Genomic DNA, 24,980 nt, shown 5'->3' with positions numbered 1-24,980 from the left:
ATCAGGGCCTTTATATTTGTTATCCCCACTGTCCATAATTCTTTCCCCTGAAGTCCTCACTTCTTCAGGTCTATACTTCAATGTCATCTTAGAGACGCCTTCCCAGATCACTCTATGTAGGATAGCAGCACGCCCTACACATTCCATCTGCCTTGCTTTGGATTTTTCTCCATAGACCTTATCACTACCTGGTATATATTTGTTGTCTCACTCTTCAGTTCTAGAATGTAAGCTCTATGATGGCAGGGATTTTACTTTATTCACTGACGTACCCCCATTCTTAAAACAATGCCTGGTATCTAGCAGGCACTTAATAAACATTAGTGGAAGGGACGAATGAAGAAATGAATTCTTTAACCTGGGAAATCAGGTTACTCATGTTATCATTGATAGAGGAAAAGAAATTTTACTTTCAGGGAGATGGAATACCTTTTGGATGTCAAGCCTGAAGTGACAGGGGAATCTCTTATATTAAGTTTCTGATTCTATTTTGTGAATAAATACTTGTTGGGTGATGCAGAAGAAAGTAAGCCCTGAGAACTACCCACCTTAAACAGGGGTTTTTTTTTAGACCTGGCTTTGCAGAAAGTTATCAAAATTATAATGCACTTATTCTTCAAACAAGTTTTTACTATATTTCGCTGCATGATTATTTTATCTTTCTTTCCTTTCATGCTCAAACACGGAAGAAAACCTTCACAGACTGCAAGGGTAATGCAATTTCTTTCAAAAGGCATTTTCTCAGATGGTGAACATAATTAAGCTTGTCATTTACTCTGTTTGAGATTATACTTCCACCGCGTGAGATAGCAAGAAGCCCCCTGAACTCCTGTGCCTTCATTTGCTGAAGTCTCTCCCAGTGAGTTTCAAAAAGGGGAGTTCCAGAGAGGGCTCCAATTGGAACCCGAGGCAGTTCAAATGCGCAGTCCCAGTTTTCGATTTCTTGTCAATACAGTCAGTGAACCAGAAAAAGACATCAATGTGCCCGGTCCCTTTCTCCGCAGGGATGCTCTCTGGACTGCTGGCTCCCAGGAAAAGGGAGTCTTGGGGCAGATCCTTTTTTCCCTGAGCAAGAGTGAATGAATTTCTTCAGCTGGAGAGGTATTCCGGCGTTTTACGGGATACAGGACTTAGAAACTACGGCTTTCTAAATAATTCCCCCACAGAGGACCCATCAGGAAACTATTTGATACTAATGAGGAGCCCGTCTCCCTCGCACCAGCTCTCTACTTACCAGAAGACAAATGTCCCAGCTTTGAGAGGCTATAAACGGTGGCCACAGGAGATAATGTCTGCCCCGGAGTCCGGCTGGCTTCCGGCTCGCGTGGTGTCTGTTAAAGCTCTAGGGGATGAACGCAGTAGTCAACTGCTCATTTATTCAACAAATATTTATTGAGCGCCTGCCAAGTGCCAAGCACTGGGGAGTTCCCTCCGGGGCGAGACACAACCTCTATTAATTCATTCTGTTCCCCGCCCCCGCCCGCCCCAAAGGGCTCCGGAGCGCACAGTGGGCGCAGACTCCCACTCCTCGCCCACCGGTGCCCCGCAGCGCGGCCCGAGTGTGCTGGGCGCCTCCAGCGGGGAACTCGCCCCACCGGATCCAGTCTCTTGGGTTTAATCCGGTGTGGGGAAGGCGGGGGAAAAAAAAAAAAGAAAAAAGCCATACCCCAGAGTCAGCCCTGGGAAACTGCTCCCAGAAAGCGCGCAGGGCCGAACGAGCACGCCCGGCGTGGGCGAGCCGGGAGTCCCTGAGCCGGCGGGCAGGCTGCCTCGGGAGCTAAGGGCGCGGCGCGGGGTGGGGCGGCGGGCAGGAGGAGCCGGGGCGGTGCCTCGAGGGCGCAGGGCGGCGCGGCCGCCCGGCCCAGCAGGTGACCGCGGGCGGCGCGGGCGCGGGCGCGGGCGCGGGCCGGGTGGGACCGGCGGCGGAGCGGGTCCAGTCTCGGCGCGGGCGGCGCGCAGAGCCGCGGAAGACGGCTTGCAGGGGTCGCAGCGAAGTTTGACGGAACATGGCGGAAGAGCCCGGGGCGCGGAGCAGCGCGGGGCGGCGGCGGCCGGCGCCGGAGGAGCTGTAGCCGCCGCAACCGGTGCCGCCGCGGGGCGAGGTCGCCGCCATGGCCCGCTGGATCCCGACCAAGAGGCAGAAATACGGAGTTGGTGAGTGCTCGGCCTACCCCGCCCCCCGACCCGGCCAGCTTCGCAGGTCTGCAGCGGTCGCTGCAAAGTTCGCGGGGACTGGCCCTGCCCGCGGGCGAGTCGGGCGGTGGAGTCCGGCGATTTGCAGAGCGCGCCGCCGGCGCCGTGCCGGGCCCCGGGCTCGGGATCTGCCGCCCTCGCGGGTGCCTGCGGGGCTGAACTCGGGCTGCCGCCGTTACTGGGAGCGGGGCGGGCTCGGGGCCCTCTCCCGGGAGGGGTCAGTTGCCGCCCCGGTGGGGAAGTAACTCGGAGTTTTTGGAACCTGAGCGGCTAAATGTGCATTTGGGCTTCGGGACTGATAATCCGCTCCCAAATAAGATTTATCGTGTTGCATAGTAGACGCGTCAAAAGTGAGGGAACCCGCCTGTTATTCATTTGGGAAGCCCAGCTCTGTTGCTCCCCTCCTTCCGCCCATCCGTTTGGTTTCATTCAATGTTTGTAAGCAGCCGAGGTCCGCCGAATGGGAATGCTAGTCGTTTCCCAGTGCTTTCCGACTTCCTTCTTCATAGGTTCCTCTCGGAGGCCTCAAAGTGAGACTGGAGGATAGAAACACGCCTCCTCCCCTTCCCCCGCTTTTCCCTGGGACAGAGTGCTGAGAACTGGAATCTTGCTAACAGTCTGTAAGCTGAGTGGAAAACTGAATTTGTGGTTTGAAGCGATGAGAGGAAGTGTGTGGCTTGGGAAGGGGTGGCTGGCCTCTGGGGCCGTTTGTGCAGACACTCCTCCCCTAACGGAGCTTGTGTGGAGACGGTATAAAGTGGTCTTCAGAATCCTCTTTTTCATCGTGGGGTAAGATGAGGAAAGTTTATTCAGAAAACTCTGTGACAGGTCCGGAGCTAGGCACTTGGCATTCCTAATGGCGGTGCTGGAGAGCCCTAGCATGTGCGGAGGCATTCCTGTTGTGTTGGTTTGGCACAGGGACAAATGGCTTTGCAGGCTTCTGACGCAGGTGAAAAGCCATGCTCCTTCCCCTTTTTAAGTAGACCCGGTGGTGCAGCGGTTAAGCGTTGGGCTGGTAACCAAAAGATCAACAGTTGGAACCCACCAGTCGCTCCGCGGAAGAAAGTTGTGGCAGTGGGATTCTGCTTCCTTAAAGATTACACCCTTGGAAGCCCTATGGGACAGTTCTACCCTGTCGTATACCGTCGCAATGAGTCCAGTTGACTCGACGACGGGTTTGGTTTTTGGTTTTCCACCTTTTTTTTTTTTTTTTAAATCAAAGAGATGCTTTGTTGAGGTCTTGTGGGGGGAACTGTGCCATTAGCGGGGGAGATTGCAATGGCAGTGATAGAGGTCAGAGTGATTCCCTAATATAAACATAGCTGTGTATGTTGAGAATTTTATTACTTCCTTTCATGTTCATTCTTTTGGCCTATTTGTAATTTCTTTTACTTCATTCTGTCTCTAACCCCCATTTTTCCTGGAATATCTAGGGAGGAGCCCCTAAACCAATTCTGAGCTTTTCCACATCTAAGTTTATTTCAGAGATAACTCTTAAGATCTCTAGGTGATTTGAGCTCTGTAGCCATTAAAGGGAGCCCCTGGGTAGTGCCCATGGTTAGCTAGGCTACTAACTGAAAGGTTGGAGGTTCAAGTCCACCCAGAGTCTCCTCAGAAGAAAGGCCTGGCGATCTACTTCCAAAAAACCAGCCATTGAAAACTCTGTGGAGCACAGTTTTACTCTGACACACATGGGGTCTCCCTGAGTCAGAAAACTGATAATCACTAAGTACGAATTGCAGAAAAGTTATCAAATCTAAGTTTTGTTTAACTGAATAAAAACCGTGTTCAAAAGTATTATGACTTGGGCACAATTAATGTAAATGTATCCCCAAAATGTGGTTGGTTGTATTGCCATAGTCATAGGAGCAAGTATGATAGTTTTTCTTTTTAACTTTTTTTTTTCCTTTCCTGGAGTTAGTTTTCCATGTTATTTATCATTAGTCAAGAAAAATATTTCAGTAGCCTTTTCAGGACATAGGTGGTAGCACAGTTGCCCCAGGATATAATTTGGGACACATTTAGCAAAACATAAAGATTCTGATCCTTTACATTTGGTACAAGGGCCAACACTTAGGACAGATTAACTCAAGAGATAAATCTTCATTGTTTATTCCTAAAACACATGATTGTTCATATCACCTCTCTGCTCAGAAGCTTTCCATGCCCTACAGGGTAAAGTCTAAACTGAGCCCAAGTTCCAGTGTTCCAACAGGTCTGATTCAACATATCATCACCGTCCTTATCTCCCATGGCTTCTTACGTTAAGCCTCCAATGCAGACAAACTGCTCTTCTCACTCTTGTGCAATACATCACGGAGAGTCCCTCCTTCAGGACTTTGCTCTGACAGTGCTTGTTCCCTGCCCAGAATGCCCTCCCACCTCTGCACCCCACAGTGCAGCCTTCCCATAGCGCTCAGATCTGTTCCCACTGCCTCCCCCAAATTTGCTGTCTGCCACAGCTTCCCAAACCTCCACACCTCTTCTTTACAATCCTGCGTTACTCCATACCTTATTTTGTGCTGATCCTCCTGTATTTGGGTTCTCAAAATCAGAAGGTGATGGTTGTGTCCCTGTCACTCAGGAGGTATGCGGGGTGTATAGTGTACATTCAGTAACTGCTTATCCTTGATGTTGGAGTGGCTTTTTAGAGTAGATGACATAATTTCTGTGGTGAATTAAATGCAGTTTTTCCCCCTCATTCACCCCGATATGAGTTTTATTTTGTTCAGCTAGATGGAGGAAGTGAGAGGCTCCAGCCTGTTTTTATCTGTACAAGTAAAAAATGAGATATTCTGCCTGAGAAAATAAGGACATGTGGAATAAATGGGCTCATTTACATATAATTGGGAAAATTAGCTTGTGGGACTATTTTGGGATAGCGGATCACTTCTGAGTTTCTGCTGATCAGACTTCATTTTTGAGTGATGGAAACCATGTGAGGGCTGTGCTGAAGCATTTTAATGACTCAAAGCTAGGGGGTTGGCCAGTTGAGCTGTAGGTGGCACTTGCCTCTTCAGAGCGCTTCTGTGTGAGGGAAGAGCTTTTGTCTCAGTTTGAATTGTGCTTAGTGAAGCCAGCAATCTCTACTGTCTTCTTTTATCTTGGGGCCACTATTGGCTGCCCCTGACGTAGCCTAGATTTTTCTACAGGGACTGAAATGCAATCTACTTGGGCTTTCTTAAAGGTTCTTAAACATAGCACTGTTGGCTAAATATCTAGCATTAAGTGGACCTAAAAGGCCTAGGTGTGTTATCTGTGAAATTAAGTGAAAGGACTGATTTGAGAGGACTGATAGCCTTGCTTCATTAAACTTTGAGTCCAGTAGTACCCCAGTGTTAAGTACTTAGCAGTAAGTGCTTAGAAACGTGTACTCTTCCCTGGAGTCATGGAAAGTTTTCTTCGCTCTCTCTCTCTTTTTTTTTTTTTGCTGTTTGAGGATATGCTATAAAATACATATATTTGGATTAAAAAAATAGTGATACATATCCAGATTACTCTTCTGATTATCAAAACATTTATTTTTAAGTCTGCTTCCAAACAAGCCATTTGTGTCAAGAACAGACCAAGGTTATTGTTGATTATGGAGTTTTTGTAAAACAATTAATTTTCGTGTGTTGAACTTTGTAATATATATATATATTTTATGATGTGATAAAAGGTAGTTTTAGGAAATATTTGCTTTCACTGTTAGTGCTTCAACTGACTGTTTAGCTGTGTTAGGCCCAGTGAGTCTAACAGCATTTAACTTGGTAGATTCTTGCATACTGATGTAAAGGTGGAAACCAGACTCTCTTGGCTAGTAATGCATTCAGACGTGTTGTCGGTTCTCATCCAATTCTTGTTCGCTGAAGGCATCATCTTCTATATGTTGTTGCTGTCAAGTCGACTCCACCTCATGGCAGCCCCATGTGTGGCAGAGCAGATATGTTCTATTGAGTTTTTTTGGCTGTAATCTTAATGGAAGTAGAGCGTCAGGCTTATTTTCTACGGTGCTCTGTGAATTTAAACCATCAACCTTTAGGTTAGCAGTCAGGGCAAACTAAGGTAGAATGTTAGGCCTGGGAGGGGTCTCAGAGAGTAACTAGTTCTGTAACCTTTTAATGAGAGGAACTTGGTGCCTAAAGAGGTGAAGTGCATTGCCTAACTCAGGACTTCTTAACTTTTTTTTGTTGCACAGATTGCGAAGCAGTCTGCTTCGGCTGCTAGACCCCTTTCTCAGAACAGTTTTTAAATGCATACAGCAAAGTATAAAGGCTTAAGAAGGAAACCAGTTATGCTGAAATAAAATTATCAAAACAGTTTTCAATATTTGTGATATTATATATGCTTCTTTATTAATGCATTAAATAAAAAGGTCTAGTGACATGTGTAAATAGCTAGTATGATTTTGAACGAGTGATGAGCATATGTGATCTTTCAGAATAATCTGCAGTAACCAGCATATAATATAAAAATACCTGTGATTTCTGTTGGTAATAATATCACAGGTGCTATTAGTAAAACTGTGGTTTATTGCCTACAGTAATAATTGAAGTAATTCTTAAATATCAGTTAGAAAATAAAGGTGTAATTTTCTTTTCCTGTCCAAGTCCGTGGATGCTCTGAAGTTGAACCTAGACTAAGAAGCCCTGGTTGAAGATCCGGCAGGTAATAGATACAGAAGGAGAACACGCAGCCACAGCAATAGCACTTGTTATTGTTGCTGTCTGCTGGGACACTGTACCAGCTATTACACAGCTGTGAGGAATTGAAGAAGTCCTTGCCCTAATGAATTCACGTTCCAACACTGAGGCTTAGAGTAAAAGGAAGCGGGGTTAGTATTTACTAAGAATTTACCTTGAGATAGTTACTGTTCTGAATCCTTTTATATCAGTGGCTTTCAGAGTGTGCTCCCGGGACACATGGGGGTCTCGGAGACACTTTCAGGGGCCATGCAATTAAAGGGTTTTTTACAATAATACTTAGATGTTATTTGCCTCTTTTCCTTCTCATTTCTGTCATGAATATACAGTGGAGTTTTCCAGAGGCTACGTGATACCGGGACAGGTTGACGGCAGAAGCAAATAGAGGATCCAGGCTTACAAATTTGCAAAGCAGCGCCCTCTTCTCATTACTTGTTTTTGTTTGCAAAAATACTTTTGTTAAAAAAAAAAAAAAAGTGTTGCTTTACTAACACGTATTGGGTTCATTGTATTTATTTTTAAATGAGTTTAAAAATAAATATTTTTTTGAGTGTCTTAGTTTTAATTTCTAATGTGGTAAATAGTGAGAGATAAGACCCATATAAATAAAAGCCTTGGGGGTCCTCAATAATTTTTAAGAGTATAAAAGTGTCCCCAAGACCAAAAAGTTTGAGAACCACTCCTTTCCCTATTATTTCATTAAATCATCACACAGTAGTGCTGTGAGATGTTATTATCCCCTTTTCCAGGTAAGGAAACTGAGGTTCATAGAAGACACGTTTCTCATCCAAGGTCATACAGTCTTCCTTCTAAGCCAAACGACTTTATTGCAGATGTGGGTCCCAAACTTGAGTTATTCATCTCTTACCTTGATTTTTGCCATCTCCATGTACCATTATGTAGCAGCTTCATGGATGTTGCCATACCTGTTAGCCACCTGTATTATTTTTTTACTTAACCTTTTCTTTATGTTGCCTGCTTTTTTTTCCCTTAAGTTAATACTGTTATGAAAAAGCTTATATCCCTACCATTAAAGGAGAACCAGCATCACTTGCCATAGAAAGAAGCAACTATAACAATAAAGCAGCAAAAATAAAATAGTATATGGGATTCTAGGGGGGCAGTGATGGTTCAGTGGTAGAATCCTCACCTTCCATGCAGGAGACCCTGGTTTGATTCCCAGCCATTGTACCACATGCACGGGCACCACCCATTTGTCAGTGGAGGCTTGTGGGTTCCTGTGATGTTGAGCAGATTTCAGGGCAGCTTCCAGACTAAGATGGACTGGGACGAAAGACCTGGCAATCTACTGTCGAAAATCAGCCAGTGAAAACCGTAGGTCACAGTGGTCCAGTCCACGACTGATCATGGGGTTGGCTCAGGACTGGGCAGTGTTTCATTCCATTGTGGATGGAGTCACCGTGAGTCGGGCCAACTCAATAGCAGCTAACAATAGCATAGTGGATTCTGGCTAGATACTGTCACCTGTCAAGGATAGAGCTCAAGACCTGCTTCTTTTTTATTAAAGAGGGGGAAGCCTAGTGCTCTCTGATGTGGTTAGAGAGAAAGGGAATTGAAAATGGGATTACTTTCTGACGATGTGTGGTTTCATGTTTGTTTTAATAGATTTGAAGCAGTTGATTATTTCCTTCTTGAAATGCTTTCTTCTCTAGACTCCTTGGAGTTCATCCTCAGCCTCCTCTCCTGTCTTCTTGTTGGCCTCTTACTTTGCCAGACCTCTAAATCCAGCCCTGGGCTGAATTCTGTGTTATCTTTATTCCCCTGCCACCAGGTCATCTCAGCCAGTGCCCTGGCTTTAAGTCCCATCTATTTGCTGCTGACTTCCAAATTTATATCCCCAGCTCAGGCCTCTTTTCTGCACTTAAGAACCATATCCACCTGTACACTGGATGTCTCATTCTGGCTGTCAGATAGGCAATCTTCTTGACATGTTCAAAGTAGAAGTCATGATCCCACCTAATCCCTAATCTGCACCTTCCCCAGTCTTGTCATATTCAGTTGCTCAGGCAAAAACCCAGGAGTCATGCCACATGCAATCTGCCAGCAATTTCAGTCTGTATTAGCTCCAAAACATATCACTTCTAACCATCTCTGATATTACTGTTTTTGTTTAAGCCAGCATCACCTTCCCCATAGCTACTGCTACAGTCTTCTAACTGGTCTCCCTGGTCTTGCCCCTGTTTAAGTAATTTTCCAGCCATAGCCAGAGGGATTTTTTTAAAGGCACAAACCTGATGTCACCTCCTTGCTTAAACCACCCCCATGCTTTCCTATTGCAGTGGGATGACACCGAAACTCTTGGTCATGGCCTACAAGGCCTTACATGCTGGAATCTGCTGTCTACCTCTTTGTCTCCCTCTCTCCCTGCCTGCGTCATTTTGGCCACATTGGCGTTATTTCTGTTTCCCCAACTCGTCAAACTCAGTTTGACCCAGGGCCTTGGCACTTGCTATTTTCTCTGTGAAGTGCTCTTCCTGAGATCTTCGAATATCCAGTTTGCCTGTATTATTGAGGTCTCAGTTCATATAATACCTCCTTAGAGAGATTCTTTTCTGAAAACCCAACTATTGTACTGCCATCCTTGTTTAGACCCCGCCTTGCCCACATTTCTCAATGTCTGTCTCTGCCTTGTTTATTTTCACATGATCTGTAATTATCCTATTTACTTATTTGTATTTACTGCCTGTTTACTATGCTGAAATGTAAAGTTATGAGGACAGGGACTTTCGTCTTTTTCACCAATGTACCCAAACCCCGGGGAACAGCACCTGGCACATAGTAAGCACTCAGTAAATTTATGCTGAATGAATGAATGCTGAACCCATTGTTTACATACATTTACCTTGGTACCACGAAAGCGATTCTCCCCATACTTCGGAAAATACTCTTCTAGCATGCTTCCCAAGAGATAAAATAATTGAATAATAGAGAAAAGAGATTTAATAAACTATGTAAGCAGAGGATTGTGTGGGCATTGGCAGGTGGGAGGAACTGAAATCATAAATGTTGCAGTATTAGATAGGAAGGGAACAGTGGGGATTTGCTCCCTTTTTCTTCTTCATTATTAGTGCATGCTTCATGGAAGAAGAGGCACTGTAGGATCTTCTAAATGGGAAGAAAAAACTTGATCAAAGTGGTGAATAGGGCTTAGGAGGTTCTGAGTCACTGGATTAGTGTTGTGAGGAGCACGAGTTGGAAAGGAAAGAGAATGTAGTTTAATGGAAGAAATAAGACATTTAAATTAATTTATTACTTCCCTTTACCAAAAAGGAGTTGAGGTACCTTACATTAACAACACATATGCCTGTACAGAGGTAATTAAAGAAAAAAGACAAGAAGTAATATAGAGAAAGAAAAAGTCATTTAGAGTACTGGTCAGGGGCTTTGAAGTAAAGGAAGCAGTTACTCAAAATACCAGTTTGTCCAAATTCACAGAAGGCATTGTGTGGTGGTCATGTCTGAAGAGTAGTCATTATGTTAGCTGAAAACTTGGATTAATTTGTGGCTTATTCTCATTTACTTTTTAACAGACAACCCAGTGGTAAGAATTGGGGTTAAGAAATCAAATTTCATTATAATGAAATTCTAGCTTAATTATAACCTTACGCATCTAAAATATTTTAGTGTTTTCAAAAGAAAAAAAGAACAGGTCAGTTCTTTGAAATGAGTTGTAGAGTTTAACCCGCATCTCTCTGACCTAGCGCCTTCCTCGACTAGGGTCATGTTGTTCTCTCCACGAAATATTCCATTGGAGGGGGAAACAGTTTTCTCCCTCATCAGGTAGGTAAAACTACCCATGATAAGCCTCTTCTCTATGGGTGTGAAAGGAAATAATGAATTCTTCGGGAGTCCTTTGACATTGATTTATAGTCTTCCAGCATTCCTCAGGAATAGTGGTGATTTTGTTTTTGTTTTTTTTTTAAGCCAAACAAAGTTCTTTGAGATCAGGCTAAGAAATTGTTTTGAAGCAAAGATGTGAGTGAGCAAGTGAAAGCCCCGGGATGATCGCGTTAGTTTTGTTTTTCCAAGTGATGCTCAGGCCATGTAGTCCAGAGCCTGGGCCGTCAGTCAGGGCTCACTCAAGCGATTGTCTGAAAAGCTGGCAGCCAGTTCCACAGCAAGAGACAGAAGTGAGCTTTGTCTTTCACAAAGCTCCCTGTCATTGCAAAGCCTCTGTTGTTCAAATGGCTTCGTAGTCGTATCCACCTTTTCCTGACTGTGTCATTTTCTCTTACATTTCCACACCCAGTTAAATTCTCTGACCATCCATGTCAGATGAAGTCCTTGGGTCTCAGAGATATCCGTTCTAAGAATCCTGACGGTCATTTTTTAACCTTTAAAACAACTGGAGGGAAGGGAATTACAGTAGAGGTTAATTCCTTGCTGAAAATAGCTCTTTTCTGACTCAACCAAGGTGAGTAAGAATTTGTCCTGCTGACTGGTCGGTTACCTGTGTACTTGGGTCAGGATGTGCTGGACTTTTTGGGGTCCCTTTTGCAAGCCTGGAATGATATGACTCTCACTCCTCTTGTATATATATATACCCATTGCCGTGGAGTCACTTCTGACTCATAGCGACCTTATAGGACAGATTAAAACTGCTCCATAGGATTTCTAAGAAGTGGCTGGTGAATGCCAACTGCTGACCTTTTTGGCTAGCATCGAGCTCTTATAGAATCATAAAATAGTCAGAGTTTGCTTCTGTAAGTATCACCTCTTGGTTAATACTCATTTTATAGAAAAATCTTGCCCCAGAGGCATGAAGTGACTTATCCAGAATCACACAGCTGGTAGCAAATTTTTGTTTCAACTTGTAGGTGCTTCCATTCTCTTTATAGCTCTGGGGAGGGTGCATTTCTTTACCAGATCTCTTTTAAGAGTTCTGAAGAGTAAGTTCTCCTTTCTCAATCCTAATGGGAAAATGCCTTGTCTTTCCTGGGGGTTTTCCAGGTAGAGGTTTTGTCACAAATAAGCTCCAACTATTAAAACACCTTCCTTTTTTTAAGAGTTCTGGGAAGGAAGTGCATTTTGAAGGTTAGAGTCCACAAGATGGAAGTCACACTGTGGGTCCCATGGTCTGGCCACTGACTTCTCACATGGTTTCAGGCCTGCTGTGGGGCTCAGTGGTCTTGGTCCTCAGCACCAAAGTATTATTGACATGATTCCCATTGCAAAATTAACAAGTAATGTGAATGTTCTCACCATATCACAGGCATGTTTGAGACCATATGTGTTTGCCAAGTATTGAGAGGTGAAGGAAGGGGTATGTCTTGATAATCAAGGATTAGAATACTGACCTGGAAGTGAGAGAAGGTTTGTAATTTTTCAGGCTTGTGTTTTAAGCAGGACAATGATGCCATATTCTGAAGACCTAACTCAGGAAAAGTTTGAGTAATGCTCCTTGTTTTCACATCAGATTTAGCTCTGCTCTGCTCTGTTCTACCTGATGGGAAAGGACAGCTTTACCCTAGAGAAGGAGCTACAGCCTCACCCAGGCAGAGACAGCCAGTGCCTGTCTTTCTGTGCAAATTCTTTTGGAACAGGGGCAACACCTACTTGCTTTCAGAGATGCTCCTGCTGGGCTTTGCGAGTCCTTTCAAGCAGGAGTAAATGGCAGGATGTCCTTGTCATTTACTGTGTTAGGCAGAGAAGGCCTGCCAGGCAGAACGTGACAGTGCGATTTGTTTTAGATTGTTAGCTTCCATCTTTCTGGATTCTGAGGCACAGTATCTGAGGACTTACATGGCTGTATATATTTTCTTAATGGATACTGGAAGCATAGTTATACATTTATTGGTTTTTACATAGGGATCATAGTGCTTAAAATGTTGACAACTTTAGTATAATTGAAATGATAATATGTTATTTCTTTTAACGAGGACTCTCTGGGTGGTGCAAACAGTTAAGTGCTCGACTACTAACTGAAAGTTTGTGGTTTGATGGGTGGTGCAGACAGTTAAGTGCTCGGCTACTAACTGAAAGTTTGGTGGTTTGAAGCCACCCAGAGGTGCCTTGGAAAAAAGGCCTGGCAGTCTGCATCCGAAAGGTCACAGCCTTGAGAACTGTGGTGCATAGTCCTACCCTGCACACATGGGGTAGTCACCATGAGTTGGGATTGACTCAATGGCAGTGGGTTTGGTCTTTTTTGGATCTTATAATAAAACGAGTTTATCATAACTTACAAAATTCTATCAAAATTGGTTCAACCTCTATGTCTTGGTTTCCTAGGGCTGCTGTAACCAAATACCACAAAGTGAATGGCTTAAAAAAAAAAAAGACATTTATTGTCTCATAGTTCTGGAAGCTAGAAGTCCAAGTCAGGGTATGGGCCATGTTGATTCCATCTAAGGGCTTTGAAAGAGGAACTGTTCCATGCCTGTCTCCTAGTTTCTAGTGGTTGCCAGCCATTGTTATCGTCCCTTCGTCCCTTCGCTGCTTATACATGCATCTCCTTCCATTGCCGCATGGCTTCTTCCCCCAGTGTGTCTGTTCTCTTACAAGATGCCAGTCATATAGGATTAGGACCCACCCTACTCAGGTATGATGACTTAACTGATAATATCTTCAAAGAAATACCCTTTTCCCCTAAATAGGGTCACATTCACAGGTACAAGGGTTGGGACTTCAACATATCTTTTGGGGGGACACAATTAAATTCATAACACTCTATCAGATACCTATCAAAATTAAAAATGCACAAGCTCTTTGACTTAGCAACTCTGTTTCTATGAATTTATCCTGCAAACACAAAGGAATACATACTGTATTATTCTATTTATATAAGTACAAATACAGGCAAAGCTAATCTGTGCTTTTGGAAGTCAGGATAGTGGTTATCCTTGATAACAGCAGCTGTGAGGAGTGGTAGATGTGCTCAGGGGTGGAGGAGAGGAACAGTTGGGTTACTGGTAATGTTTCTTCATCTGGGTATTTGTTATGTGGGTGTATTCAGTTTGTGGGGGATTTAATGAGATGTACGTATATGCTGTGTGCACTTTCCTGTATGTATATTGAACTTAAGTAAAAAGTATTAAGAAAGAAATGAAGCATCTCTACATACATTGATATGGACTATTTCCAAGATATATTTGAGTAAAAGAGCAAGATGCAAAAGGTATATATAGTATTAATTTCATTCATTCAACAAATATTTTTGGATTACCTGCTGTGTGTCAGGCACTATTCTAGTAGACCAAAAAAAAAAAAAAGCATATATTTGTGTGTACTTGTAAATGCTATAGCATTTATGTACGTATACACAAAAAATTGTTCATCATTTGCTTCTTGGAAGAGAATGGATGGCTAAGCATCAGAAATAGAAAGGCAATGTTTGTTTTTTATTGTGGTAAATATATAGATAACAAAACATTTACCATTTCACTAGTCTTCATGTGTATAGTTCGATGACATTAAATAAGTTTATCATGTTGTTCAACCATCACTATTAAGAGAGGAGAATTTTTACTGAATGTTTTTGTACCTTTTAAAGTTTCTACAATGTGAATAGATTACCGATTTAATCAAATAAGTAAATTGAATTTAACAATGTTACTGCTATTCATGAAGTCCTTAGGTAGTATAAATGGTTAACACACTTGGCTGATAACCACAAGGTTTGAGTCCATCGAGTGGTGCCTTGGAAGAAAGGCCTGGTGATAATACTTGCAAAAAATCAGCCATTAAAAACCCTATGGAGCAGAGTTCTATTCTGACATAGATGAGGCCTCCGTGAGTCAGAGCGACTCAACAGCAAATGGTGGTAACTATTATTAATATAGTTCTCGTGACCTAAAGGAAGCAGCTGTAGTTATCTCTGCTTTAGAAACGTAGCAGCTGAAGAGATAGTAACTTGGTGGTTTGTCCCAAATCACATCGGACGTCTTGGCTGGGTTTGGCAGGTAGATCTTCTAGCCTGTCTCCCAAACTATGGTCACTCTTGCACCTTCTAGCAAAAAAGCTAACTTTATATGTTTCTGTATTCTTGATGCCATCCATAATTGAATGCACTCCCCTTCCTACCGTTTGGTTAATTACTTATGACACACTCTATTTCTTTGTTTATAACCGAAAACCCAATCCAAGGCTTTGCTTCAGTCAAGGGCAAAGTGGAATTTTCATGCTTATGGTAGTCTTGTCTTGTTATAATCCTAAATTTTAAAACTTGTAGGCTCATGTCTCATTGATTTTAATTTTAATTTTTTGGTTGTTTTAAGGATCTAAATGGTAATTTCATGGGGATACACCACTAATCTCTGGTTTTGACACCTCTATCTGTTTGAAGACTACAAAGTGTGATGTAAATTGTCTTACTTTGATAGGGTAATGGCCAGTTCCATGGCAAACACAACACCTGGTCTTGAATAACATAAGATAAAGTATTTCGGTAATGAAATAGGCATATAATTATTTCTGTAGTCTAATAATTATAGACTACTGATATTGTATGCTTTAAAAAACAATAAATGATGAAGATCAAAGACTACAGCCTTCAGCTTCAGTATGGATTACATCTTGACAGAAAACAAAAATCCTCACAACTGGACCAATAAACAACTTCATGATAAACGGAGAAAATATTGAAGTTGTCAAGGATTTCATTTTACTTGGATCCACAGTCAACACCGGTGGAAGCTTCAGTCAGGAAATCAAACGACATATTTGCATTGGGGAAATGTGCTGCAAAAGACTTCTTTAAAGTGTTAAGAAGCAAAGATGTCACCTTGAGGACTGAGATGCACCCAACCAAGCCATGGTGTTTTCAGTCACCTCATATGTGTGCGAAAGCTGGACAATGAATAGGAAGACCAAAAAAAGAATTGATGCCTTTGGATTGTGGTGTTGGCAAAGAATATTGAATATACCATGGATTGCCATAAGAACAATCAAATCTGCTTTGGAAGAAGTACAGCCAATCAAATCTGTCTTGGAAAAGTGAGGATGAGATGACTTTGTCACATGAACTTTGGACATGTTATCAGGAGGCACCAGTCCTAGGAGAAGGACATCATGCTTGGTAAAGTCGAGGGTCAGCGAAAAAGAGGAAGACCCTCGATGAGATGGATTGATACAGTGGCTGCAGCAGTGGACTTAAATGGCAATGATTGCGAAGGGGGCACAGGACTGGGCAGTGTTTTGTTCTGTTGTACACAGGGTTGCCTGAGTTGGAATCGGCTAATCAGCACCTAACAACAATATTTCTCTAGTCTGATAGCACAACTAATATTTTATGCTTAAAAAAAAAATGTTCTGAATTACTGAGGAATATTGAGATAGGGATGCTAATTAATTTGATCAGTGCCAAACGGTAAACTAACATCAGAACCATGGTTACTACTTTTATCCCTGTAGACTGTACTGCCTTGTGGTCAAGCCGTTTATTGCAGAGTGAAAGTTTGGAGAGCAGTTTCTTGTGGCTGGGATGGGGATAGGAAGTTTCAGGAGCTTCAGTCTTCTAACTTTTATTACTTTTTGCCACTGTGAAGTCAAATATGGCTGTAAGGCAAGTGAGAAGGTAGGCATTAGGTTAGCACACTTCCTGGTACAGTGGGCAGTATGCAATCATTAGCTGAAAGTTTGCCAGGCAGTAGCCTGGCTAACAATACACTTGCTTGGCAGGTGCCCTTGTTTGCGGAGCAGGGCTGATTACTAAGTAATTAATATTGGTTGACTCTGAACCTGTCCTTAAAGGTCCAGGCTAGATTCTAGTATATCTCTGATATCAAAAAGTTTTTTTTAGGTTGTTCTGGAAATGGCCTGGTCCCATAAGAATCTCCTGGAAAAATGTTTGAACTCCCAGGGATCTCTGAGTGATGGGACTTTTGCTTTCCGGTACTGTGCTTTTTGGGGTAGCATTCACTTGCTGGCTTAAAACAGCCTGGGATGCTAAGAGGTGTAACTAATTAACTAAATTTACACAAATGACAATTGAACAAGCCTGAATTTTTTTTTTTTTTTGTCTTTTAACTTTATTGTGCTTTAGATGAAGGTTTACAGAGAAAGTTAGTTTCTAATTAATTAATACACATAATGTTTTGTGACATTGGTTGCCAACCCCGTGAAGTGTCAACACTCTCCCTTTCTCAACCTTGGGTTCCCTGTTTCCATTTGTCCAGCTTTTCTGTCTCCTTCTTCCTTCTTGTCCTTGCCCCTGGGCTTGTGTACCCATTTAGTTTCATATACATGGTCGAGTTGCGTATATTGTTTGTTTTATGAGTCTGTCTACTCTTTGGCTGATGGATGAAACTCAGGAGTGACTTCATTACTGAGCCAAAAGTGTGTCTGGGGGCCATACTCCCAGAGTTTTGCCAGTCTCTGTCAGACCAGTGAGTCTGGTCTTTTCTTGTGAGTTTGAATTTTATTCTACATTTTTCTCCAGCTCTGTCTGGGACCCTCTACTGTGATCCCTGTCAGAGCATTCAATGGTGGTAGCCAGACACCATCTAATTGTGCTGGACTCAGTCTGGTGGAGGCTGTTGTAGTTGTCCATTAGTCCTTTGGACTAATCTTTTCCTTGTGTCTTCAGTTTTCTTCATTCTCCCTTGCTCCAGATGGGGTGGGATCAGTGGAGTATCTCAGATGGCTGCTCAGAAGCTTTTAAGACTCCATACACTACTCACCAAAGTAGGAATGTAGAGCATTTTCTTTATAATCTACATTATGTCATTTACGCTAGATGTCTCTCAAGACCACGGTCCCCAGCCCTCAGGACAGTAATTCAGTCCTTCAGGGAGTTTGGATATGTCTATGAAGCTTCTATAACTTTGCTTTGTGTTGTGCTGACTTCCCCACTATTGTGTACTTACCCTTTACTAAAGTTACCACTTATCTGTTGTCTAGTTAGTGTTTTTCTCTTCCCACCCCTCCCCTCCGTCATAACCATCAAAGATTGTTTCTTTCTGTGTATAAAACTTTTCATGAGTTTCTATAGTAGTGGTCTCATACAGTATTTGTCCTTTTGTGATTGACATATTTCACTCAGCATAATGCCCTCCAGATTCATGGATGTTGCGAGATGTTTCCCAGATTCATCATTGTTCTTTATTCTTGTGTATGTACCATTGTGTGTATTTACCATCCTTTGTTTATCCACTCATCTGATGGCATGGATGTTTTGAGTCAGGCTGACTTGGGTTTGAATTCCAGCGCTGTCACTCACTGGCTATGTAGCCAACTTCTCTTACTGTTCTAAGGCAATAAACATTCACTTAGCACCTATTGTGTTCCAGAGGCTTGCAGGGTGACTGTGAGGATCGTATAAGGAACGTATAGAGCGCACATAGAATGTGCAAGTCTTCATAAAAGCTCATTTTCTTCCCTATGGAATCAGTGCCACAAATACATCTTCTCCAGCCTCATTAATTTATAGACATTTGTGACCGTAGCCCTAGGCCAGCCCTTTTGACCCTACCATAGGGATTATCATAGAATCAGAAAAGGGCGACCCATTGAGGACAGAATCCTGAATGATTCCCTTGTGTGCCTGTAAATCTGCCCTAATTAAAGAAGACTGATGCCTCCTTCAGTCAGAATCAAAGAGCTGTCTGCATGTAGAATACCCCAGAATTATTTTTCAGAAGACTCTTACCTACCTTGGGAGAGGCTAGTATCCAGTTCATTGTTGGCAGTATTAGGCTTGCTGCTCAAGATTGTTTTCAGATTGCTTGATAGCTTCAGGGAGGTCTACTGGTAAACTCACAAATTCAGAATTGGGTCTGTGGAAGAATTCTTTTCATGTTTGAGCTCTGATCTAAGCCAAGAGTCTTGGAAATTTTGAATCTGTCTCTTATATTTTCTTTCCGGAATTAGATATGGGCCTGCGCGTCCAATTCACATTTTGACAACATAACTTATTTCAGAAACAAATAGCTCGCTCTGTGAAGAAGCCATAACCCCATCACTTTTCTCCTTTGGTGGCATTTTAATTCTGCTTTAATGCAGTGGCCTGAGGACAGATCTTAGACCAGGAAACAGGGAGTCCCTCATTTGTTGTCCTAAAAGACTGAATTTTAGGGGGTCAGATCAGAGCAGGTTAGGGAGAACATACAGACACATGAATTTTTGCTTTCATTTGCTCTTTTTTCTCCCATTTTTATTTTTGGTTTAATTTCTTATAGGCTCCAGGAGACAAAAACCTATATGGGGAAGGCTTTAACTAACAATTATAAAACATTTTAGGGAAAAGTACAGAGTCTGTGTGGTGCTGTCTTCTGATACTACCGTTATCAAGAACTGACAGATGGAGGAAATATAAATGATATCTAAAGTGAAGCATGTGTTTCTTTATAATATATGTCTTTATCTTCTTACATTTATCAGCAGCCTTGAGTGATGGGTTTTTATACTTTTAGAAGATTAGAGAGTTTGTTTTCTTGCTGAAACAGTCACTGTACTATGTTCTTTTGTCTGCCTTAATTCTGAGAGTTCTTTGCTAGTTTTTTTAATACCATGTATTTGGATTAATCTTCAGGAATTATCCAGTTCTTAAAGGTCACTTGTTTTTTATATTCTGGGGCATTTAAGGTTTTGGGGGATGATGGGTGGAATGAAAGCCACAGAGAGGTATTTATACCAGGATTAGGAAGCTGGGCTTGTATTTCAATTTCTGTTACAGAACACAGCGAAGTGGCTTGACTGTCTTTGGCTTAGTTTTTCCATCTGTAAAATGGAGATTTTTTTCTACTACTTCCTAGATTCTCAGATTGTGAAGAATTTTTAATTTTTGAAAACGTCTCCAAATTAATTAAGCAATGTCAGTAGGTCCGTATTCATTGACCAAAAAAATGTTTTTTAAGATCTCAAGTTGACGTGTCATTGATTTTCCTGCTGGAAGACTTTCTCAGGTGGTTTTTTCCAAGAAACCCCGTTACTACATGGCTGTTTTCTTGACATGCCAGTTGTAATCAGAGAGTTTCTCTTCTAACTTCTTGTTGGCTTTTTTGTACTTTTTAGACGGGCTGAATGATCCATAGCCTGAAGAACGGGTTTTTTCCACTCGAGGCTGAACTCGTGATCTTCATGATTTTGTTCATCTGGTTTTTAGTTCCTAGATCTCCCCAACCCTCCACATCATCTTTCCAAAAGTATTAAAAAGAGATCAGTTTTAATGGGTTTGGGTGTGATTTGAAGTATGAAGTAGTTCAGTCTTTGATCTGCTGTTAGCAGATCAGAGTTTAATCCTTGTAGTTTAATCCTTGACTTTTTCTCTCTCACAGGCATTTGGATTGAATGAAAGTAATCTGCATGCACCAGATACATGCATTTAACAGCCTTCTTGACTAGAATCCTGTTACGGTTGATTCATTTGTCAGGGCTCAGATGAATTGGGCAACTCATGAGTTAGATCTCAAATTATAGTTGCCTGAAGGGAAGGGAGAGATGTGTTTTGGCACATTTGCAAAAATAAATTTTATATATTCATTCATCATGTTCTTACCATGTAGCTAACTGAACACCTTGTATATGCTTAGCACTTGGATGGACCCAGAGAAGTAGACATAGCCCCCGTCCACGGGAAGTTTATGATTAATTAAAGTACCCCAAGGTTTAAGCCATAAGTAACTGTATTGAGTTATGAATGTGAAAGGGGTCCCAGAGAAACACAGTGTGTATTATGGAGGTTTAGAGAAGCAGAGGTTGTTCCAGTTGGGGGAATTGAGGAGCCTTCAGGAAGAAGGTGAACGTTACAGAGATGAACATTCAAATTTGGGAAGGCTGCATGTTTGGGTCAGCACGAACAAGGCTCTCTCTACACAGGCATTTGTGGCAAGTGGATAATGAAGAAATTTCCGTTCTGGTTAGAGCAGAGGGTGGGAAAATGGGGAGAAGATGGAAACAATAGAGACTGGCTCAGATTGTGGGGAGCCTTCCACGTTTCCCTTGATTTTTTTTCCCTCATCTTTAACCAGTAGTGCTCCAGCAGTATGCTGATAAACTAACTGACCAAGAAGAAGAAAAAAGCCCTGATTTGTAGCATTCTGCAATATCTGTGATATAAATATCCCTGCTGTGGCCAATTTTAAGTTACCAATGGATTGATCACCAATTTGTAAAATTGCTGACATTTTTAAAAAATATATTTGATTGTGTTTGAGGTGAAAGTTTACACAGCAAATTAGGTTCTCATTTAACAATTTTTATACAGCTTGTTCCATGACATTGGTTACATTTTTTTTTTAATTTTTAAGCATTTTTATTTTGAAATAATTTTTGACTTAGAAAAAAGTACCAAAAATAATACAGCGTTTCTGTGTACACTTTACCTACTTTCCCCAAATTAAAAAAAAATTTTTTTTAATTGTACTTTGGATGAAGGTTTACAGAGCGAGCTAGTTTCTTATTAAACAGTTAATACACGTATTGTTTTGTGACATTAGTTGCCAATCCCATGAATGTCAACACTTTCCCATTCTCGACCTTGGGTTCCCCATTACCAGCTTTCCTGTCCCCTCCTGCCTTCTTGTTCTTGCCCCTGGACTGGTGTGACCATGTAGTCTCATTTTGTTTTATGGGCCTGTCTGATCTTTGGCTGAAGGGTGAACCTTCATTATGGAGCTAAAAGGGTGTCTCAGGGCCATACACGCTGAAGGTTTCTCCAGCCTCTGTCAGATCAACACGTCTGGTCTTTGTGTGTGTGTGTGAGTTAGAATTTTGTTCTACATTTTTCTCCAGCTGTGTCTGGGACCCTCTATTGTGATCCTGTCAGCAAAATTGCTGAAATTTTTAACAGTTTCGCTTTCACAGGCCAGCAAAAACCTGCTCCCAGCACATGATTGAAACAACCTGGTTTAGTTCCTGTAGGACACATGTCAGTCGCTATACCTGTCTGCCCACAGCCTCAGCAGAAGACCTAGGGGAGACCTCGGTAGCTTTGTTTTATGCCATGTAAGACTCCCTTGGCCATTGCTGATTGGTCCCTAGGTGGGCATACCACCCAAGGGAGGCCGTTCCATGGTCTGGCCAATGACATATGACCTATGCTTTGGCACAAAGAAAGATGTAGAGTCAATCAGATTCCCTTTCTTGGGAGTTAGAATTAAAAACCTTTTGCTGTCGAGTCAATTCCAACTTACAGTGACCCTATAGGACAGAATAGAACTGCCCCATAGGGTTTCCAAGGCTGTAGTTTTTATAGAAGCAGACTGCCTCATCTTTCTTCTGTGGAGCAGCTGGTGGGTTGGAACCACCAGCCTTTTTTCGGTTGGCACCGACCACTTAACCACCTACCACCAGGGCTCCTTTTGTAGTTGGAATTGGGGAATAACAAGTAGCTACGGAGCCACAGAGTTGAAAGGACCATTTGAGAGAGTTGAGTTTATGGCAAACTGGTCATGTGTCAGCTGAAGTTAGGAGTGAAAAACAGTTAGGAAGGTGAGGAAGCTGATTGGTAGAGAAAAGAAAGCAGATGTGGAGAGAGACCCCATAGTCAGTGAGAAGGGACATCCAAGCCCTACAGCTGCTTCTGTTCTGAGCCGCTTTCTAATTTCAGGTCCGATACATTCCTTTTCCTTAGATAGCACAAGTGGGTTACTGTCCTTGCAATACAGGTAGTCCCCAGCTTATAACGTATTAGAGTTCTGATGAACTGCGCTTATGACTGTCAATTTTTTATTTTTGTGTGTGTTTGTGTGTATCTTATCATTAGTAATATGTACTCCATAGTGTTGCAGCATGTAATTTACTGATGTTATCTTTGTCCGATATTCACTTGCAGGTGTTCAAAGATCGGATTTACACAGATAGCGATAATAAAAGGCAATAATGAAAAAGAAAAAGAGGTATTGGACTTACATCAGATTCATGAGAAGCGGCTTAGGACAGAGTTGTGGGTATGGAACCCTGTCATTAGTCAGGGCCCACCTCCATGTGGCACCGCACCTCCATGAGGGCCTAGCTGAAAACGTTTATGTGGCACCTCAGGGTACTTTTCTACAGCCTGCCTCTCAAGGGTCCAGGACAGATCATGTGCTGCTGAGTGAGGTTAAAAAATGCTCCTGGCCCCTTTACTGGGGGAGGGGATGCCCTCCCTCCCTGTACTCCTCCCAAATGGCTTGTGGATATTATTTTTCATTCCAGCAGAGCTGGCTTGGAATCTGTGATATTAAAAAAATAGCCACTAGGAAATGTGGTGGGGTGCTATTTCACTGAGGCTTATGATTGTAGAAAATCATGAGAAAATTGTAGCCATGAGCAGCAGGGGAGGAAAAAGAGTTCTTTATTTGCTGAGGGCATCTGGTGAGTGAGGGTATGTGAAGATGCCCTGTATTGCATTGGTATGACATGCCATTTGAAAGAGGCTTAGGGCAAACTTGTGCCTTCATCCCTGCCTGATGGTCTCCCCACACGCAAATTTGTGAATAATTAAATTGTTAGGAAGGGGAAAGTCGTACTAGGCTGTTTATGCCCAAGGCTTAGTCATATACACTGCGGTGTAGCTTCTCTGGGAGACAAATGGTCCAGGAGGGCAATCTGACATTGCTAGTGAACAGTCTTCCCATTCTGATGGAATACAGGTATGGGGGGTGGCGTGGCTAAAGAGTCTACTTAGGCCCTTTTAAGACCCAGTTATTTTCTGCTTTGAATTTTTTGTTGATACTGTCTGTTTTCATTAATGGAATGCATACTGAATGATTGAGTGTGTTTGAATATTTGGTAGGTATGAAGGATTTTTTTCTTGCTTCATCCCACCAGTCCTACCCTCAGAGTCCAGCGGGATGTATGTGTTCCAAAAAACTTTTTTATGAAAATCCATATTTTTCATACCAAAAACATTGCTTCAGCACCACTCGTATAATACCCTGTAAAAGCAGTAATTTGCAGTACACGCCTGTTTTTTTCCATTTCAAACTGTTATACAGGCCTCCACCTGCCAGCAGCATGCACTGTCAGTGGGAAACCAATTGCCCAATAGACCTCAGAGGCAGAAAATATAGGTAGGCAATATATGTCCCACGGGTCACAAAAGTCTTAGGAATCCGTGAGTGTGGGTTCTGCTTAGAACTCGGTCACTCAGCAGCTGTTTGACCTTAGGTAAATTATTTATTTTGGCACCTCAGTTTTCTCATTTATAATGAAGTATTTTGCTTAAAGAATTTTAACTTTTTGTTTGAGAAATAAAGTTCCTTTGAAAATCTAATGAAGCTATGGAGTCTTTTGTAGAAAATTGTGCATGTGTAGACAAAATTTCACATACAGTTTTAGGATGTTTACAAACCTTCAGGGAATTATGAACTTTAGATTAATCCTTGCGTTAGAGGATGTCTGAATTGTTTCTATCTCTGAAATTTCATTTTTCTAATAAGACTTTGGTTTCTGGAAGGAATCTGCAGTCAGCTAGGCCTTCCCCAATTTCTTACCAAGAGGCAAGACTGCTCTTCAGATGCTGCTAACAGAAGGCGTAAACACATGGGAAGCTTGTCTCTGTTTCTGAAAGAATCCATAACCTCCTGAAGTGTGCATTCTAAGTGGGAAGAAACGGACAATAAAAGTATATATAACACAGTGTTAGTGTTATGGTTTAAATGTTGTTGTTAGTTGCTGTAAAGTTGATTCTAACTCATGGCCACCACATGTGTGGAGAGACTAGAATTGCTCCATAGAGTTTTCAAGGTTGTGACCTTTCGAAACAGACATCAGGCTTGCCTTCTGAGACCCTTCTGGGTGGATTCACAAGAACTCCTATGGATTGAATAGTGTCATCCAAAAATTTATGTTGAAATTTACCTGTGAATGGTGACATGGTTTGGAAATAGGGTCTTTGAAGATGTTATCGGTTAACAGGAGGTCATTCTAGAGGAGGGTGGGTCCTAATTTAATCTGGGTGTTATCCTATAAAAGAGAACAGACACAAAGAGACTTAGAGGAAGGAGGGCCATTTGAAGATGCATCTGCACTGGGGCTACCAGATGCTCAGAGAAATAAGAAAGGATCTTCCCCTAGTGCCTTTGGAAAGAACATGCCCTGCCAACACCTAGAATTCTGACCTCTAACCTCTAGAATAGTGAGACAACAAATGTCTGTTATTTAAAGCCACCCACTGTGTGGTACTTTGTTGCAGCAACCCTAGAAGACAAATACTGTTAGTTT

The 24,980-nt window shown here is 42.2% G+C and overlaps 1 protein-coding gene across 2 annotated transcripts in view; it reads left to right on the top strand.

Annotated features, from left to right (window-relative positions):
* Positions 1–2,021: 2,021 nt before the first annotated feature.
* DOCK5 (dedicator of cytokinesis 5) overlaps positions 2,022–24,980 on the top strand; it is a 233,671-nt gene continuing 210,712 nt past the window's right edge. For both annotated transcript variants that reach the window (XM_064272667.1, XM_010592365.3), the window contains exon 1: positions 2,022–2,154. Coding sequence is in view for 1 of the 2 variants with exons in the window: in XM_010592365.3 (XP_010590667.1) it covers positions 2,112–2,154 (43 nt within the window). In the remaining variant the exon portion in view is untranslated. The remainder of the gene's footprint in view (positions 2,155–24,980) is intronic.

Source organism: Loxodonta africana, chromosome 19 (genome assembly GCF_030014295.1).
Source record: "Loxodonta africana isolate mLoxAfr1 chromosome 19, mLoxAfr1.hap2, whole genome shotgun sequence".
Lineage (NCBI taxonomy): Eukaryota > Metazoa > Chordata > Mammalia > Proboscidea > Elephantidae > Loxodonta > Loxodonta africana.
This window is presented reverse-complemented; position numbering and strand designations above follow the sequence as displayed.